This window comes from Rhinichthys klamathensis, unplaced genomic scaffold, assembly GCF_029890125.1.
Source record: "Rhinichthys klamathensis goyatoka isolate OS25496 unplaced genomic scaffold, OSU_Roscu_1.1 h1tg000056l_1, whole genome shotgun sequence".
NCBI classification, from domain to species: domain Eukaryota; kingdom Metazoa; phylum Chordata; class Actinopteri; order Cypriniformes; family Leuciscidae; genus Rhinichthys; species Rhinichthys klamathensis.
In genome coordinates, this window is record NW_026606601.1 from 2,072,650 (window position 1) to 2,092,688 (window position 20,039).

General features: G+C 37.0%; 1 protein-coding gene across 1 annotated transcript in view; it reads right to left on the reverse strand.

The window, feature by feature from the left end:
• Positions 1-18,609, reverse strand: part of thsd7bb (thrombospondin, type I, domain containing 7Bb) — a 61,102-nt gene extending 42,493 nt beyond the window's left edge. The window contains exons 1-2 of the mRNA XM_056248638.1: positions 18,322-18,609; positions 2,852-3,004 (exon numbers count right to left, since the gene is read on the reverse strand). Coding sequence (XP_056104613.1) covers positions 2,852-2,978 — 127 coding nt within the window. The 5' untranslated portion in view covers positions 2,979-3,004; positions 18,322-18,609. The remainder of the gene's footprint in view (positions 1-2,851; positions 3,005-18,321) is intronic.
• Positions 18,610-20,039: the final 1,430 nt, after the last annotated feature.

A 20,039-nucleotide genomic window follows, 5' to 3' on the forward strand; every position in this document is an offset into this window, starting at 1 on the left:
AAGACATGTTCCTAGCTGAAACAGTTGAACATGACTGATGCAAAAACTTGAACTGCAAAGTATGTAGTGGATTAAATCAGCTTGTAAATCAAAATGTCAAGAGAAATGTTAAAGACTTCAATCCAAGTGGCATCAAAATTGAGGTTTTATGGCTTTTTTAGAACGTGTCTGTTAGCTTTGAGACCATATTTAAAAGCAGATACATGCACACAGAATGTATTAGTTCTATTCAGAAACGTACCAAAAAATTATGATTCATCTCGTTTGCATTGGCATGTACACATTTTTGTCCAAAAAAATAAGGATAGAATGACAATGTCTCCTTCCATAATCCTGCTAAAAAAAAACATAATCTGCTAGTGTCAGACTGCCTGTCTTCATCTGTCTATTGAAGGTTCATTTTCACCTTCGTGTTTCGTGAGACAGAGTCATTTTCTGTCCAGCTCGTGACGAGGAACTCTTCAAAATTAGGCTTTCAAACCTTCAGAGTGCTTTAAAGATGCAAACTCAAGAATTTGCTCTCCTGTCTCCAATTTATTTTTCTCATTTCCAGGAAAACTGAACAAAATTAAGTGAAAAAAAAAAAAAAAAAAAAAAGCTCAAGAAAATCAGACCTTGAGTATAAAAGAAAGTGTGTAGGTGCACAAATGAGCACTTCTTCATAGACAGAACAAAAGTGGACACACTCCTTCAGGATGAAACCAGAATCGATTTTACATTCCAGGAATCATCACCCCTGTGGACCCGCAGAGCTGCCGTTCGATCCACACACAGCACGGGAGGAGACCTCTGAGAACTGACCACCGCTTCACAGAAAAACTTCAACGTCCTTATATCATCCATACTTCATCTATAAAGCATTTTCATTTTCAGCCTTCATTAGCATTAGACCTGTTGATATGTCCATCCAGCCATCAATCAGTGCGGATTTCACAATAACTTTCAAGGGAGTCTGAAAACTGAAACTATCTTTTCGTGCCCTCTAGATCAATTACTGAAATGTCCATTTTTAAAACAAATCTGTGATATTTATGATATGTAAATCGATTTCAAATTCTAAAAAAAATTAAAAATATTACAGTATGTTTTGTCTGACCTGATCCTAACCAAGGCTGCATTTATACAGTAAAAATCTGTAATATTGAATGGAATAAAACGTAATTTATTCCTGTGATGCAAAGCTGCATTTTCAGCATCATTACTCCAGTCTTCAGTGTCACATGATCCTTCAGAAATCATTCTAATATGATGATTTGATGCTCAGTCAACTTTTATTTTTTATTATTATCAATATTAAAAACAGTTTTTATGACAAATTTAACAATGTAAAAGTCTTTACTGTCACTTTTGATCAATTGAATGCATCCTTGCTCAATAAAAGTATTTATTTCTTCCAAAAAAAAAAAAAAAAATTCTTACCGACCCCAAACAATATGTGAGATTAAAGATTACTAAGATTAAAAAAACGTTTTTACATAAAGAAATAAATCAGATCCCATGACCATCCAAATACTGCTAACTTTTTCCCTATAATCTCCCTGTTACTGCATGGACACTTTTGCTTGTGCAATAAATTAATATGAATTTTTATTTTTGGGTATACTATTCCTTAAACAAGAGTGCTCAGACATTTCAACCCCCCCACAATTTGGTCACTGCATGCATTCAGTCAAGGAAGTTAAATGAAACTAATTTCCGTGTCTATTTACTGAGAAGTGCAGTTGCCTGATATGAACTTCCCTGCCTGAGGTCTTCATAGCCAAATGTTGGATGTTTTGTTACAAGTACTGGAGAAGTGCTTAATTATGGCATCTTGAAATAAGCTCAGAGTAGCTTGGATGCGCCGGACGGCATTAATAGGACAAGAAATAATCTTCTGTTCTTTGCGAGCTGTCAATCTCCTGCTTAACAATTGTTGCCATGGCGACATGAGGAATTCTCAGTGCAACTCCAGCTGGATATAAGATTGATCAGACTTCACAGATAAGACAGGCAGATGGTCTCGCAGTTTTCTGAACTGCCGTACATACATGCCTGCTGATCCAAGATCTGTGGCAACAAGGATCAATATCCAACATGGACCACTAATTCTTTTTTTTATTCAACACTTCTGTTTCCCTCTATCAATTGCAGAATAGAACTGTGAATTACCTTGCTTCTTGACTGAATGTTCTGTACCAAAAATGGCAATTCACACATTTGATTATGCAGTCCCAATAATATGTGATTTCTCCAACTGGATCTGACCACAGAGTGTTAGAATTTTCTGGCTCAGGCTGTGAATGGATCTTACAAACACAAACTGTGTTTAGCATTTCTGAAAACCCTGAAATAATTGATGCATTTTTGTCTGTCTAAAATATCACACAAGTTTACCCTGTGCACTACTAAACAATGAAAATGATGTCAACGTTTACCTACCCTCATACCGTTACTAATATGACTTAAAAAAAAGGCTTTTTTGAAGGATATCTTGATAGTTCTCATATATCAAAGAGAGACTGGTAGTGTCAAAATCCAAAAATGACCCCCCAAAAAAAGCCACATAAAAGTAACCTGTGCACCATATTCCAACATTTTGAGTCATTGAAAACCTTAGCTCCTATGGCACTTTCATGAGAGAAATATCTGAACAAATAGTTCTATTGATTCATGTTTTTTTGGCCATATTTTTCAAAAAGTCCCCTTTTGTGTTGGTTCTACAGAAAGAAAGTCATACAGGTTTGTAACGACGTGACAGTGAGTAAGTGATGGCAAGTAATCATGGCAGAAAAATACTCATAATTCAGCGTAAATTAATTTTTTCCTGTCATCCCAAGAAGAAAAAACTGAGGAAATATTGGCAACCCACCTGTATTCCAGATGTACTGGCTTCTTTTAGGTGCTTCTGCCACCAGTGGAAGAGACATTAGTGCAACATAAAGGAGAGAAGCCCACAGGGAGAAGATAACGGTAATCTCATGCCTCAGAAATGCCATCTTCTGTCAGCCTGTTGGTCTCAAACCTGCAACAGAAATACACAGTAGCTAGTTACAATAGTCACAGTAGTTAGTTCTAGAAAGATAAGACATCTTATATACAGTTGTATGGAAAATTAGATAGCAGATACAAAAATACCACAACCTTCACATTTTTATGTTGTCTGAAAAAGACTTTTATGCACGTTACTGTGAAGTTTGTTGTGGGTGGTTATTATGAAGCGTTTGCATACTGGACAAAGTTTGTAATAATTTGGTTTCTACACTCTAAACAATGCTGGGTTGTTTCAACCCAAATTTGGGTCAAATATGGACAAACCCAAATGTTGGGTTAAAAATGTCATTCAAAGATGTACAGTTGAAAGTGAAAGTTGAAGTTGGGTTAACATTTTAAATTACATTTTTAACCCAACATTTGGGTTTGTCCATATTTGACCCAAATTTAGGTTAAAACAACCAAGCATTGTTTAGAGTGTAGTCCCTCTTTCAACGTAAGTCTATGGGATCTGCATGCATCTGATCACATAGAAAAGTTATACCACTCATTTTACAATTTAGGGTAGATTTCATGTCCACTGATGATCATTTTAACAATTTTGATCAGAAATATAATATTTTATCCATTAAAGGAAAACATATTATAATCTCACACAAATATTTGTTATGTGAAGTTGTCATTTAAATGACAGTTTTGTGTCTGTTTTTGAAGTGGGTCAAAATAATGAATAACATTTTTTTTATTTCAACAAATATTGAATTTATTACTATTTACTAAACGCTTCAGAAAAATAGTTTTTTTAGACTGAATTTTAAATTAATTTATGAACATATCTCATGTCTGCAAAAGTTCTGCGACCACCAGCATGTTATTTTCTTCGGGTGAACATTTTGAACACATTACATTAAGTATTTTTCCCCGATATTATAATTACAATAACCTATCGTCAGAGAAAATATTAACTGACCAATCCACTATTTGGGGATTGCTATAGTTTGCAAAGTCTTTTTTATATTAAAATACACATTGAATTTTAGAATTAACCTGATCAAGAAAATAACATTGGCCAGACAAGACCTGCCAATGAAATAGTGAAATCTCCTAAATAATCAAAAATGAAGCAATAATATATTAAAAATGTATAAAGTCATTTTATAAAATCCTTGTCTAGCACACAACATAACCTCTATTTTGCTGATAAGTACTAATGAACCGCAGCCACAGATCCAGATGTGTTTCATTACCTAGATGTTGGTTTCGATATTTCTGTATAGAAGTTTAAGCACAATCAATCAGAGGAAGTGAGAAATCTAGGATCTGCCCGAGAAGAATACCCCCTTGGAGACACTGAACACATTTACACCAAAGCTAAACCTGTGAAATCCTTCCTCTGTATCTGTTTCTCTCCCTCTTTGTCTCGTTTTATTCTTCTGTCTCTAAGGCACATATAAACACCTTCCTGAGGGGGGAGAAATATCCATGCAGTCTCTTGAAGGGAATTCATTGGCACTCGTTAGAGCTGACTGGATGAAGCGTGTGCTCTGCTCAAGGAGAACATTTAAAGAGATGAACAGGACACAAAGAGCCGAGGCTGATTCCACTCAGCTAAATTACGTCTGCCACATTCTCGCCATGTCAAATCCGTTACTTAGGGGAGAGAAGCAAGGTTGAAAAGAAAAGGAGGGAAAGAGAGAACGGACAGAAGGCGATAAAGAGCAGGAGAGATGGTGACAAAATACTGCATAGAGATTTTTTTTTATGTACCAGTGGATGACTAAATGACTAAATTACAGAGACAATAAACTCCAAACTCCACTTACAGTACTTATTGTGGATCTCCACTGGAACATCTCTTTCTGGCAAACTGTACTCAATTAACTATCGGTATGAAGGATGAGAGAAGTCCTCTAAGAGTGGGCCTAAATACAGTGTGTGTTTCTTTCGGTTTGTCTCCATCAATACCTCAGTTTTTATGGTATTGGATGATAATTTGTTATAGAACAGTATTGTATGGCATACCATGCTATGGTATGGTACAGTACAATATAGTGCGGGATAGTAATAAAATAAAATAAAATAAAATAAAATAAAATAAAATAAAATAAAATAAAATAAAATAAAATAAAATAAAATAAAATAATCAAGAAAAAGAGTTATAAGATTGAGAGTTAAGAGAATATCTTCAAAATAATATCTGACATATATATCATTTATATTATATTTTATATTATTTTTATATTATATATGGGGTCAAAAGTGATCAAAAGTGAAAAAGTAAAGACATATAATGTTACAAAAAAATTCTATTTCAAATAAATGCTGCTCTTTTGAACTTTCTATTCATCAAAAAATACTTTAAAAAAAATGGTTTTAATAAAAAGTATTAAACAGCACAACCATTTTCCACATTGATAATAATAACAAATGTATCTTGAGCATCAAATCATCATATTAGAATGATTTCTGAAGGATCATGTGACACTGAAGACTGGAGTAATGATGCTGAAAATTCTGTTATTTTAAACTGTAATATTATTTCTCAAAATTACTTTTTCTTTTACTGTATTATTTGACCGCATTACAGTCCCATATCACTTCGCGTAGCTAACTGTAATAACAGAAAATAGGATACAATTCATAAAAATAAAACACATGTGAAACAGGAAGCTACTGGGCACCTTAAGCAAATATATATATACGTACATAATGATGATGTGACATCCAATCACTAAAGTTTTAAGGTGAAAGTGTGTATGTATATATAAAAATACATTTAAAAACAAACACACCTTTGATTTCACTGAAGGTTCACTGGCTGCAATAGTCTAAAAACAGCGTTTATTTCTGCGTCCAAGACTCTTTACCAGCCTCATGTTTGTTAGCTACTCAGCTCCATTACATTCCACTGCATTTCCCCTGATGTTTCTGAGAGATAATTCCTCTTCTTTCTCCACATCTGTCTCTTCCCTTTGCCATAATCCCCATATCACTCCCAATTCCCATCCAAAAATTGTAAATCACATTCCATTCAGCATAACACTGACTGGATCCGCATCAAATGTTTGGTTAGCTGCCTTGGCTTTGTCATTCAGTTTGAAAGGCCTGTCACAACTAAAGTGAGCTTTGAGACACAGTTCTGCGCTCCTTTCCTCCAAGTGCTGTTATCTTAGAATTCCCTGCTCGTTCCATAGCGAGACTGTAGATTGACGCATAGCATTAAACATGTCTGTTAGCGCTGACCGCAGACTGGAGAGTAATTACAAAGCTAATCAGTTTCGACAGGGCTCCATTCACTCACGGCCGGGCTCTCACACATGTGCAGAATGCACACACACACACACACACACACACACACACACACACACACACACACACACACACACACACACACACACACACACACACACACACACACAAAGTAGAAGTAGCGATCTACAAATGACTGCCTGATTAAAACACTAATTTTTCAAGAAGGGCGGACTGATTTGAGGAATTGCGGGACTCAAGTGTTCACTGAAAAGTTTAATTAAATAGTTTGTTTGGCTGATTAAATGGGTGCATCCTTTTCATTAAACCAAGAAATCTTCAGCTCTGTTTTGAGGGTCAAGATGGTGTAAAGAAAAGAATAATGAACAAATTTATCTTAATCTCCCGCATACAGGCATCATTAAGCCCACGGGAAACAACACAAATTCTTCCTTCCTAATATAAGAGGTCTATTCCAGGCAGTCTCTTTCAGCCGTTTTAATATATATGCATGCATTTAGAAGTCTTTTTGCAGCTTTAATCATAGCAATAACAAGCACATTAATTTCCATGGCAATTTTCAGCTGGGTTTGCAGGACGTCTCACCTCTTGAAGTCACTTTTCACCCGCTAGAAGTGCAATGACATTTTCATAATGCCAGCCTTGGAATGCCTTCTCATTTAAAACATTTAACTCCCGTGTTAAAATGCACCCTTCCTTAGTAACGTCTCCCGTGCTTGAGCTTTAGAGTTGACTCAAATGTTCACGCTTCAGGTGTGGAGGAAATCCAAGTTAAATGCCAACAGGACTCACCTCTGTTTAACCTTTACTTCAACAGTGTTGTAGTAATTAACCTGGAGGAACTGAGCTAATCTTGCATTATCGCAGTGGCTGCTCTCGCAGATGTTGTCTCTTTATGAATCTTATACTTTTTTCTCTATCAGGATAATTAACGAGTAAACGCATTGGTTAAAGAGAGCAACTTCTAAAAGATCTTTCAAGTTTGGCATTTAACACAATGCTCTTTCACACAATGCAAACACATCGACTATGTATTGAATTTCACAGTTAAGAGAAAGATTTTGTAGCACAAGGTTAATGATACTAGGTTTTAGTCCAAAAAACAAATGTACATGATATGTTCAAGTGTGCTATATGTTTATGCAATTGTATGTCCAGATCAGTTTGGAATTTTTCCAATTAGTTCCAAAGTTTGGGGTTGATTTTTTAATGTTTTTGAAAGAAGTTCTTGATCCAAAAAAAGAATAGAAATATTGTGAAATATTATTACTATTTAAAATGAACTGTTTTCTGTCATGCCAAGCTGGATTTTCAGTAGCCATTACTCCAGTTTTCTTATTATTATGGGCCTCGGAGTGTGTTCACGTAGTGCAACAGCGCAGCGCTACGTCAGAACGTAGGCTCACTATTGGCCGACACTGGTCATGAGTGTGATGCTGGCCAATAGTGAGCCTACATTCTTATGTACAACACAGAAGCGCTGCGCTGTTACACTACGTGAACTCACTCGAGGCCCACACAGAAGAAGATGAATAGTTGAATAAAGTCGTTATTTTATTTATTTATTTTTTTGCGCACAAAAAGTATTCTTGTCGCTTGATAAACTTAAGGTTGAGCCACTAACTTGGACAATTTTAATGATATTTTTACTAAATTTTTGGGCCGGCAGATTTCAATTACAATAGAAGCCTAAAGAGGAGTGATCCAGCTCTCAGATTTAATCAAAAATATCTTAATTTGTGTTCCGAAGATGAACGAAAGTCTTACGGGGTTGGACCAACATGAGGGTGAGTAATTACTGACAGAATTTTCATTTTTGGGTGAACTATCCCTTTAACTTAGCATGCATATTACTCAGATTGGCTGTTTATTAGAACATATTAATGCCTTATTCTGCATGACCATATTCTACATTCCTTAATCCTACCCAATGCCTAAACTTAACTACCTTACTAACTATTAATAAGCAGTAATTTGGAGTTTATTGAGGCAAAATTCGTAGCTAGTAGTTTAGTTAATAATGAGAATTTGACCCTGATCTAAAATGTGCCCAAAAACTATTTAGAATAATAGTGTAAATGAAATAAATGAAATAATAATAAATACATATTTTTTAATAATTTAAAAAATAACATTTAAAAATACAATACAATGAAATACGATTAAAATAAATAAATAATATTTTAAATATATTTTAAATAAATGTCTGTGCCCCCCATCCCCCCATTCCAGAACATACTGCGTGTGTAATAGAACCGGATAGTGAGGAGAGTAAATCCCAGCTGTCTCCAAATAGTGTGGTCACATTAGAAAACAGACACAGAGTCAATGGCGTCAACTACATTATGTAATTACTTTAGTGTCAATGTTAATCCACATGTCACAGAGTGTGCAAGTTTTCTCTAATTCGGTGTGTGCGTTCATAAATTTGGGCATCAATTTCCTGTTTCATCTTGTAAAAAGAGTCTCTGGGAGACTGTGGCATGAGTCATTACTGGCTGGATCAGGTAACAGGCTTGATGGCACACTGTATGCAGTGCTCGGTGACAAACTGACCTTCCCTGCTGCTGAGTCAATTACACTTCAATCAGGACACAGACCCTGCTGTGGACCCGAGATCTGCAGCAGAAAGCATATGGCAGCTATGGCCAAACCAGCTCCAGCTCAGCTGGAAACGGTCGCAAAAACACTTATGAACCCAAGTGGAAATGAAAGAATCAATAAAACGTATTATATAGGGTTCAAATAAGCTGTGCGCAGCTACTGGACTGAACATCTGTTCTTGTAATTTCCTTGGTGGCTGGACAGCTAGGACTTGGTGAGGTGAGGTGGGAAGAGGTGTAGACCTTTAATTGGTAAAGTGTATGAAAAATGGAGTGATTCAATTACAGATACATGCAAGGGCTTTGAGATTGGCTTTCAGGCTTCAATACAGTCCACTACATAAAAAAAAAGGGTCCAAAATTTGCATTCCCAAGCACCAAATTTAGCTTTGGCGAATATTTCAAAGTTATTCTTAAATCGGTCGGTCACTTTAATAGAAACTGCAAATAATGTAGGGTTTAATTAAAACTGTTCCGACTGATAGTCTGACACTGATGAAAAGGACAAACCATTTATAAAAAAAAATTTTAACACAAGACAAAACAACAACAACAAAACACTCTACTCGTTTCTACTAAAGAAAACATGCTAGGACTTCTAATGCTAGGAAGTCTTCTAACATAATTTATCTATAATAAATTATAACGTGTTATTAATATTATTATTTTAAGTGTAATTTAATATTTAGTAATGTAATATTTTTAACCAATAATAATAAAATGATTTATAATTATATTATTATTATTATTGTTATTTTTATTATTATTATAATTATTATGCTGTTACTATTATTATTATTATTATCATCATCATCGTTGTTGTCGTCATCGTCGCTGAAGAACACACGTCAGGATTTGTGTCTATTCATTTCAGTAAAAATAATATAAAAATACTATTATTATTATTGGTTTTAACTATTATTAACTATTATTATTATTATTGGTTTATTAACACTCATTTTACAGTATATGTAATGTAATATTGTGCAATATTAATAATAATAAAAATAATTATTAATGTACCTGACTGCTTTAAGACCAAAAAAGTGATTAAACCACCAACATGAAAATATGAGCAACACAATCATGTATCAGATATAGTTTCAGTAGAGATCTCATATATGATGCTGCGAGTCACATGGTAACATGCACTGGAGAAAACAGTGGAAAAATTGCATTGCCTGAGGGAAGAAAATACTGCTTTAATATTAAAAATGATGTAAAATACAATTTTGTGGCCAGTAAGGAAGATTTATGGCAAGTAAATTTACCATTGGCCATGCAGTGCAGCAAAAATCTAATATTGGACCCTGTTCAAGTGCATCAGAAACTATGCCTTCTTCTCCTATAGCTGAGATGAAACTGAGCAAACTGCCATGTTGAGGACCTCTCAGTGACAGCATCAGTCATTCAATAAAACAACATTGGACAAACAGCAAAGACTTACTGCTGCTGCAGAACTGAAGAGACAGACGAAGAAAGAAAGAAAGAGAGAGAGAGAGAGAGAGAGAGAGAGAGAGAGAGAGAGAGAGAGAGAGAGAGAGAGAGAGAGAGAGAGAGAGAGAGAGAGAGAGAGAGAGAGAGAGAGAGAGAGAGAGAGAGAGTCTATTAGTCTTTGAGCTAATTTTTCACACAGATTGAAATACAGTTTTTATGTGTGCCACACTAATGAGAGATTCTGCCTAAAAAACAGACTGGGAAGTGGGTTTCAAAGTGATTCACTTAAAGCAAACTCAACATGTTTTTGAGTTGTCTTTGATTGTCTATTCTTTCATCTTCATAGTCCCATTGTGATTCTTAGCCGCGAGGCTGCAAACTGGGCTCAGGATCTTTGAGAGCTGGAGTCACTGTCTCAACTCTCATTTGAAACAACAGAGATAAACTCTCAGACAAATGTCGACACTTTAACCTTGTTTTTATAAAGCTTTCGTCTTTTATCTGTGAATGCTGCTGGTTTATGAAAGATTAGACAGTGCGTTACTGATACAGGAATACAAGGATGTATCTATGCTCAGGAATAAAATGAAATAAAATAAAAAATATGCATGGTAAAAGGCCTACAAGAATATTAACAGCTCATGTGATGTCCGATTAATCCCATTGACATACATTGGGTTGTCTGAAGTTGCTTCTAAAAATCATCGGTGTGTGCTGCTGTGGACAACTATCTCTGCCAAACTTCAGATACTTTAGACACTTCGAAGGGCCGGACACGACCAGCTGTTGTCAGTCCTTTGATGTCTTTATAGCATCACTGTAGAATTATCTCTGAAGTTCTCAGACTCGAGCACAACTTCACTAGTTTCACAAAGTCCTAGGCCTCTCGATTGGAAGTTCCACAGCTTTGAGATCAAACAGCTGAATACTGGTGTCTGGTTAGTAACATTCAATTAGAATGATAAAAAAGACAACTTTATAATAGGACAACGTAAACTTGGAAATGCGTATGTTCGATTCTAGATGTGAACATCAATTTTATGACTGAGAAATGCATCTCAAAAAAAATTTGTGCAAAAAATGTACCTTGAGGGGTACAACCACTCGTCACTGGTGTCACCTGAAAGGTACCCCTCTGTACCTTATCTACCCCTAAAAGGTGCATATACCTGCTCTGCATAGGAAGTGAGCAATGTGAAGCAACAAAATTGCTTCCATTATAATCAAGAAAACTGTCTATTCTGCAAGCAGCAAAACATATATTTACTGCATGCAAAGAGTAAAAAATTGGGTGTTTTTAAAAAATATGCTAATATGCAGCTAAAAGGTACACTTTATACACATTATGGTGTAAAAAAACAACAAAAAAACACATTACTTTCACAGCTTCCAAAAATGAATTATCTAATTATGTTGTATAAAGAGTCACATCCCTGCGTCTACGCGTTTCAATACATTTTAAATAAAGAATTTTTATTTAGAAAATTCTGCTAGAAGTGGATAAATCTAGCAGTGCATCTTACACAAAAATGTCGAACACACTGCACTGCTTTAGATGTGTCTGTCTCATACGATGCCTGATACCAGGAACCTTCAAGTGTGCAGTAAATCAAATCAGTGATCAAATAGACTTCAGAGAGACTGGAGAAGCGCAAACTACCATAATGCTCGGCCATGGGCTTCAGTTCCCTTACTGCACTTTGTATAACTTGTCTTTACAGCAAACACAGGTTTATTTCTCTCACATGAAGCTTGTACCTGTAATGGAAGTGGTAGCACATTCAATATATCAACTCAGGGTTCCCTGAGAATCAAAACCACAACCATTGCATAAAGAACATAAACTTTTTCATTGCTACTTTCTGTAATGAGGAACAAAATTATGTCCAGAAAGCTTGCAACTATCACCGCTTTTCTTCAAAATGCTAATTTAAGGTGCACTTTAGAGTACATTTAGTGTACTGAATGTACACTAGTACATTTAGTGCGCACATGATTGATGTTAACGCTGTTTTGGTGCGCACCCGCGAACCGAACCGTTCATGTGAACTGCCATATGGTTCACTGCTGATATGAACGCAATCGTACTAAATCGTGAAAGTGAACCACTATTGATGATGTATGATTCGAAAAATTGAGTTTGTAGTATGTGTTCTCATTCCCTTTCCCTGACAGGCGTGACTGACACACTACAGGCAAAATGTATATCTATTTTCTACTTGCCTTCAGCAGAAATTCACTCCTGCGTTCTTTAGAGAATTTGTGGCATTTGCGACAGAGAGATAGCCTGGGAAAACCCAGACAACTTCCGGCAAATTTAGATTTGCTCTGAAAGTTAGTCTGGCAAAGAGCTCATTCAAGCTCATTTCCAATACGCCGAAATCGAGGCGCCAATCAGAAACGTTGGGGCGGACTTTACACGATGACGACAGCGCTGGGATTTTGAAGCAGATTTTGTAGCCTACATTACAAAGATGGATGCCGCCGTCGAACATCACTCGTTCGAATCAGCTATCGCGTCTGTTTTAAGCGATTTGAACGTTTCCTTTTTGTTAAAAACCGAGCAAAGAACAACACTCGGAGATGTTTCTGCCGCTCTGCATACGTCATCTCCTTCATCGCTCTGATTGGTTTTAGGTCTGTCCGCGACGTCCGTTGGTGACGCCCCTCTGGAAATGATTTGTCTATGACGCTTTGCCAGACCATAACTCAGTTACGACTGAGAATGGTCTGGTTTTAACCAGGCTAGCAGAGAGACGAAAGTGTTATGAGCTGACGCTTTGGAAACAAGAGTAACAAAAGTGTATAAAATAATTTGAACAGAGAACAGAGGGGGAAGGGGAGCAATCGAACGCTCAAGCATACCTGTTTTTTTCTCGTCATAGTTGCGATGATGTTACCATCATAGTTTTGATACAGGCATCAGACCCGCGTCTTCTCGCAGCAGATCTCAGTTTGTGTGTGTGACAGAGGGATTCCTGCAGCTGTTTTGACTCCTTCACACATTTTATAAGCTCTTCATGAGTTCTCAGCTGGTCAAAATACCATAATGCAGGCTACGCACATACATCATGGCAAGTTTAGCCAGCACACAGCATTGTTTTGGATGTTCGACAAGTTCTGTCTCAAAATAGGCAATACGTCATAAAAGCCGATCAAACAGGTTGTGAATGCCTTTAGGTTCAGTATCTTTATGGTTCAGTGGTAAATTGCTTCAATGCCAATCTAAACTCTAAGCGAACCAGGACTAAATGTTTTTTTTTGTTGGTCCAGATCAAATTAACCAAGCGAACTGAACTACTGTACTAGTGTGAACACACCCTAATACATTTAGTCCTTGTTCGCTTAGCGTTCACATGGTCATTTTTAAGACCAAACTGAAAGTTACAAAAATATAACATGTTTTTGCAAAGGAACTTACCAAAACAATGCTGTGTGCTGTGATATGTGCTCATTATATGTGCTTACGTATGATGGCATTTTGACCAGCTGAGAACTCGTATAGAGTTTATAAAATGTGTAAAGGAGTCAAACAGCGGCAGGAATTCCTCCGTCATAAACATAAAGATCTGCTGCAAGGATACGGCATTTCTGACGCCTGTACCGAACTGTAATGGGCAACATAACTCCTATGATGAGAAAAAACAGGTCCAGCATTCTGTCTTTTTTAGCATCTGGTGACGTTCACGTTCTGTTTTTGGTTCGTTTAGATGTCTTTGGTCCGTGTTGCGTTCATATATCTGTTGAACCGCACAAGATTTAATTTGGAAGTAGACCAAGGGTGTATTCACACCTACCTTGTTTGGTTCGATTGAATCGAACTCTAGTTCGTTTCCCCCCTTGGTGCGGACCTTTTGGGCAGGTGTGAATACAGCAATCGAACTCGGGTGCGGACCAAACAACCGAACCGAGACCCAGCTGAAGAGGTGGTCTCGGTACGGTTCCAAACGAACTCTGGTACGGTTCGTTTACGGTGTGAACATGAACCGACCCAATTGCAAGAAAGCACTGCGCCTTTGAGTTAAAAGGCTTCCGTAGTCGGAGTTGCGTTATGGGAAAGTGATCTGTTGTAGCGTACTACATTACATCTGTTGCGCGTCTTTCTGCGCGTCGTGTGTGCATCATTGGAATGGAATGAATGAATGAGTGTGTGCATCAGGACATTCACATACAGAGCGTTCTCTTTAGTCTAATCGCGCATAGATGCAAAAAAAAGCATTTGCAGTTCATATAATGTAACGATAGTTACAATACAAGGATGATGCTGCGTTAATTTACGTTAAGCCTTTTTTGCACTTCCTGATTTCCCTTGAAAATCCTTGTCCAATGAATGGACGACCTTAGCACACGTGTGGTTTTGTTTACAAATTTTGGTTCACTTGCAAAAAGAGCAGTGTGAAAGCGTACCAAAAAAAAAAAATATATATATATATTTGGTCCGGACCAAAGCAAGTGAACTATCGGACTTTCCTGGTGTGAATACACCCCAAGACCCACCTTTTCAGCGGTCTCGGTCCTCTTGTTTGGTGCGCACAAGGGTTCGGATGGCAGTGTTCACACTAATTCAAATTAACCGCACCAACAGAGTAATCACACCAGGGTTTGTTTTAATCGAACCAAACCTGCCAAGTGTGAACACACCCTTAGAGTCTTTATCCATGTATGATTTTTTTTTTTTTATCTGTGGACTGACTTTGATAGTCTAAGTGCCTGTTGTTGAAAAGTTGTGATCCATAGAATCAGTCAAGCCTGTTGTCGAATAAATGCAATTTTCAGCCATTAATATGACTGCGTACAAAGATGCCAAAGCTAGAAGACCGCATAATTTGCTCTGCAAAATACAAACTATACCAGATTTTGTGATTTTAGAGCTGGAATTCTGATGTTTTGGTAATGTTCCACATTCAGGGTCTGTGTAAACCCATACAGAAGGCTTGTGTTTTGTGTGATGAAGGGTATAATCTTAGTTGCATAGGTCATGTTTTTGGCAGGCGCAGTTTACAGAGGTCTGTGCCTGTTTGGATTATTTAGAGCATGTCTAGCTGCACCACAATGACCACTTGGCCTCTGCTTAGTGAGATGCTGAGGACGACCCAACAGCATTAATTATTAAATCATGGGCTTTTCATAATTAAACTGGAGAAGCAGTCTCCATTGAGTTTGGTGAGTTTTTATGTCAAATCTATGTGTGTATGAGCGTATGCTTTGGTTTACACTGGATCCCCTGCAGGCTGAGCGTCATAATGAGGTTAATTAGTAGATTTAAAGATATGATACAGACAGACACGCGTGTGAATAGTAATGAGTGCTCCGGCACTCCATGTTTGGATTGATTTCCGCGGAGAGGAAACAACACACAGTCGTGCTCGCTCTCACAAACATGCGTGCACAGACACTTTAGTCTCTCTCATACACCCATTTCAAATAGGAATTTACAAAACCTCACCTGACTCTTCTCCCCAGATTAAATCAATACTTTTCCCAGAGGAGAAAAGATGTTTGGAAAAGTCTCCGAAATATAACCTTAGTTATAATTATCCCTTAATTATTGAATGGAACAACCCAAGCGAGGAGCCAGAGGTGTTCACAACATGTCAACACATTCAACATTTAATCCAACAGCACAATTGCAATCATTTCTGGACAAAAACAGCATAAATGCTTCCTCTGAGATCAAAAATAAACTCCAATTAGATTCAAATGCACTTTTAAACTTTCAAAAGACCCGTGTGCATATGTTGGGTACTGTGCCTGCCCCCTTTTTTAAACGCAATTAACATAATATCCCCAGAAAAACTTTGATTACTAAGTGCCCCCAACTACGGTCCCCATTCATATAAATTATGAAAACAATAGCATTAATTATGAATCATGCAATAGGCTTTAACTCTCACAACACTCACGACACACTCCAGTCCACAGCACACTCATTCAATCTTCTGTCACTAATGTGCACTTGTAACACAGGAATCACATGTTCATGTCACAAATGCACACCGCACTGTTCTCTCACAATGGATCTGAACAAAGCACCGATGGGCCCATTCCAAATTCATGACCCTCTGAGCCATAAAATGGACGCACAAATATTTTATGGCTGTATATGGACACACACACACACGCACATCCATCACAACATAGATCTGTCAAAGTGACAGCAAGATTCCAGCCGGTGTGAAAAGAAAGGGAAGTGAGAAAGGAATGGAGCACAAAGGGAGACATGAAAATAAGGACATAGGACAAAAATAAAAACAAAAATTGAACAAAATGTAAAAAGTTGAGGAGTTGAAAGGGTGATACAGAAGGAAAGTCTGACAGATAAAACAACAGACGGACGGGCGGACAGACAGACATAGTTAGACAGATACAGTAGATAGATAGAAAGACAGACAGACAAGATAGATAGATAGATAGATAGATAGACAGATAGATAGATAGATAGATAGATAGATAGATAGATAGATAGATAGATAGATAGATAGATAGATAGATAGATAGATAGATAGATAGATAGATAGATAGATAGATAAATAGACGGATTGATACTAGATAGACAGTTAAACATTAGCTAGGTAGAGACAGACGGATAGGTGGACAGACAAACGGATAGATAGACAGATAGTTGGAAAGAGAGAGGGAATATTAAGAGATAAGAAATTAGTTTGAGAGAGGTGAAACTGAAAATTAGAGCCATTAGCAGCCCATCTGTGAAGACCACAGGTAAGCCTGCAGTTGCCTCAACCTTAGTGGAAAATTCAATTAAAAGTGGGGCAGGAAAAGACAGCAGCCATATGTCTCATGCTCAGAGGAGCTCTCTTTACAATTCAGGATGAAGTCATGGGTAGCCTGATGACACACCAAATCGGATTGCCATCAAGGTCACACTGCCCACGTAGATTCCCATAAATGTCTTCAGACATGAAGAGAAAGATCTGTTTATTTCTGCCCGCTGTTTTTGTCACTTTCTTCTTTGTTCTCAAAGGAGGGAGGCTTTATCGGCTCACCAAATTAGTCTATTGACTGGCTGATGAGCTTGATAGCAACTTCATGACTGCCTAAAACAACCTGCGACTGGAATAGTTCATGGTCATCTAAAAAGCACAAAGGAGATCTCTTCAACTCTCAATTATTTCTCCAACAGCACTGAGAGCGAATGGGACTTTCATAATCTGAGCCAAAGTGAACTAACAATGAACAGTTGTATTTTTATTAACAACAATTAATAACAACTGTAACAAATGCATTGCTTATTAGTTGATGTTAGTTAATGCACTTACTAATATTAACTAATGGGACCTTATTGTAAAATAATGACTGTTTTCAAACAACATTCAATGAACACTATTCCATGCCAGATAGGTCACTCAAACAGATAGTCCCGCCCCCAAACATACACCATTGGTTGACTCAATGTTGTGGTATCGGGCCACTCCAGACATTTAAAAAAACAGCTCACAGTGTTTACAAGGAATCAATCTACATATTGCCCACTCTTTACATTAATCTGGAACAAGAAACAATATTTTAACATCTTATTTTAGATACAATCATTTTTATATTAAAAGGAAATTAGGAAAAATTACATGCATCACATTTTAATTTACTGTGAGACCACATTAATCTCACATTTGTCTCCTCTAGAGTTTCAGAAGAGATCTCAACAATGTTCTCAGATTTGCCAAGATACCAATCTCTGCAATCAAATGTCAGAGATCTCAATATGATCTCAAACATTTTTCATCAAAATCTACCAAGAGCCACTTATTAGAGCTATGCAGCCTACATTAATTTCATAACTCTTACAACAGTGCATCTCATTTGTGGCGGTTTTCATTTTTTCCTACAGCATCTTAAAACAAGTTGATACCTGAAACATGATAACCATAACTGAAGCTATAAAAGAGCAGCCTTTGAGCAGTCAAATTAGAAATATACAGTAAAGTCTCACTGAAAAGATTGTAGATTATCATCCATCAAAGTGTCAAACATCTAAATACGCACAGGGTCTTTTACTTCTCAGACACACACAGAGCCTTACCTGTCCTCCAGCGTCCTGTGAGTTCTCCAGCCGGTGAGATGATGTGAGCAGCAGAACAGGAGTGATAAAGGAGGAGGACAGGGAGGTGAAGGAGGAAGATGACAGAAAGGAGGATGGAGAAAAAGTGTCAAGTAATGAGGAAGAGAAAAGAGAGAGCGAGAGAATGACTGATTAATGTGCGTGAAAGACAGATAGAGAATATTATCCCAGTGGGAAGCCCTTGCTGAAGATAAAGTGGCAGAGAGGAGAGAGACAGAGAGGTGGGATTGTGTGTGGTGTGCGGACACTGGCAGCACTAGCTATCTCTCTCTCTCTCTCTCATTCGCTCGCTCACTCTCTCTCTCTCTCTCCGTCACTCTGCCAACACTCAACTCCCCCGCCACCCCTTCCTCTATCTCATTGTCAAATAATGGATTGCCATTCAAAGCAAATCAGACCGGACTCTAAAGAGTTTAACCTGGTGATAATCTCATACATTTGATCAGATCACAAACATTTCTTGTTAGAATTTGTACAGAAAACATTCTAATCTCCTTTGCCTTAATAATCAACATTTTGAGATTTCATTTATCGTTAGTGGTGCTTTCTAAGTCAAGCTTTACTATTGCTCATAGGTCGGGATTACTCATCCTGAAACGTTTATGCCATAAAAATGAATGATCGTGTGTCTATCATACTTATGATTTTTGCTAAAGCTAAAAAATTGCACTGGAGGATCCTCTAGAGACCAGATCATTTCAGAGACTTTCTAACCACCTAACAACCCAGCTAATTTCGAAACCTTTAAAAATGTCAATGGGTCACAAAGGCGATCTATTGAAGCTTGTTTCTACCATGCATGGAATAAAAAAATCTAAAAAAGGTAGTAGATAGAACAATAGAACGATATACAGAACTATAGAATGATATAAAATGACAGACAGACAGATAGATTAGATAGATCGATAGATAGATAGATGAGAGTGTGTTCGTTTGAGAGTAAGTGTGTTATTGGAAGTGCAAATGAAGAACAATATTCACAGAGAACTCAGCATCTCTTTCAATGAATATAGACTTCTCTGTCATTGAGACCTGAGCCATTCACAGTTCATTGATCTCCTGCTCAAAGCCTCACATCCCTCTATGAGTGGGGTATTACACACTTCTATTCATGTCTTTAGAGTTGCATTTTTACACCTCTCATAGGTATTTTGAAATGTCGAAAGTAAATCCCTTTCAGATATTCACAGCATTCAGCGTGGAAACATTTGCCCTTTTAATAAAAAGATAATAGAGTGATTTAGAACTAGATGTGTAAATTTGATTCGAGATAAAAAATAATAATAATATTTTTGATACACTGGGTCATGTGTTCACACACACAAATCGGTGTTTTGGAATCTTGATCTATGGAATCTTGTTTCCGCCATGAAATAAAAAATAAAAAAGGTAATTGCGACTTTTTATCTCATAGTTATGACTGTTCCCCCCTCACAATTCCAAGTTTATATCTCACAATTCGGAGAAAAGTGTCAAAATTGCTAGAAAAAAAAGTATTTGGAGTTTATCTCACTGTCTATCAATCAATCAATCTATCTATCTATCTATCTATCTATCTATCTATCTATCTATCTATCTATCTATCTATCTATCTATCTATCTATCTATCTATCTATCTATCTATCTATCTATCTATCTATCTATCTATCTATCTATAATCTATCTATCTATAATCTATC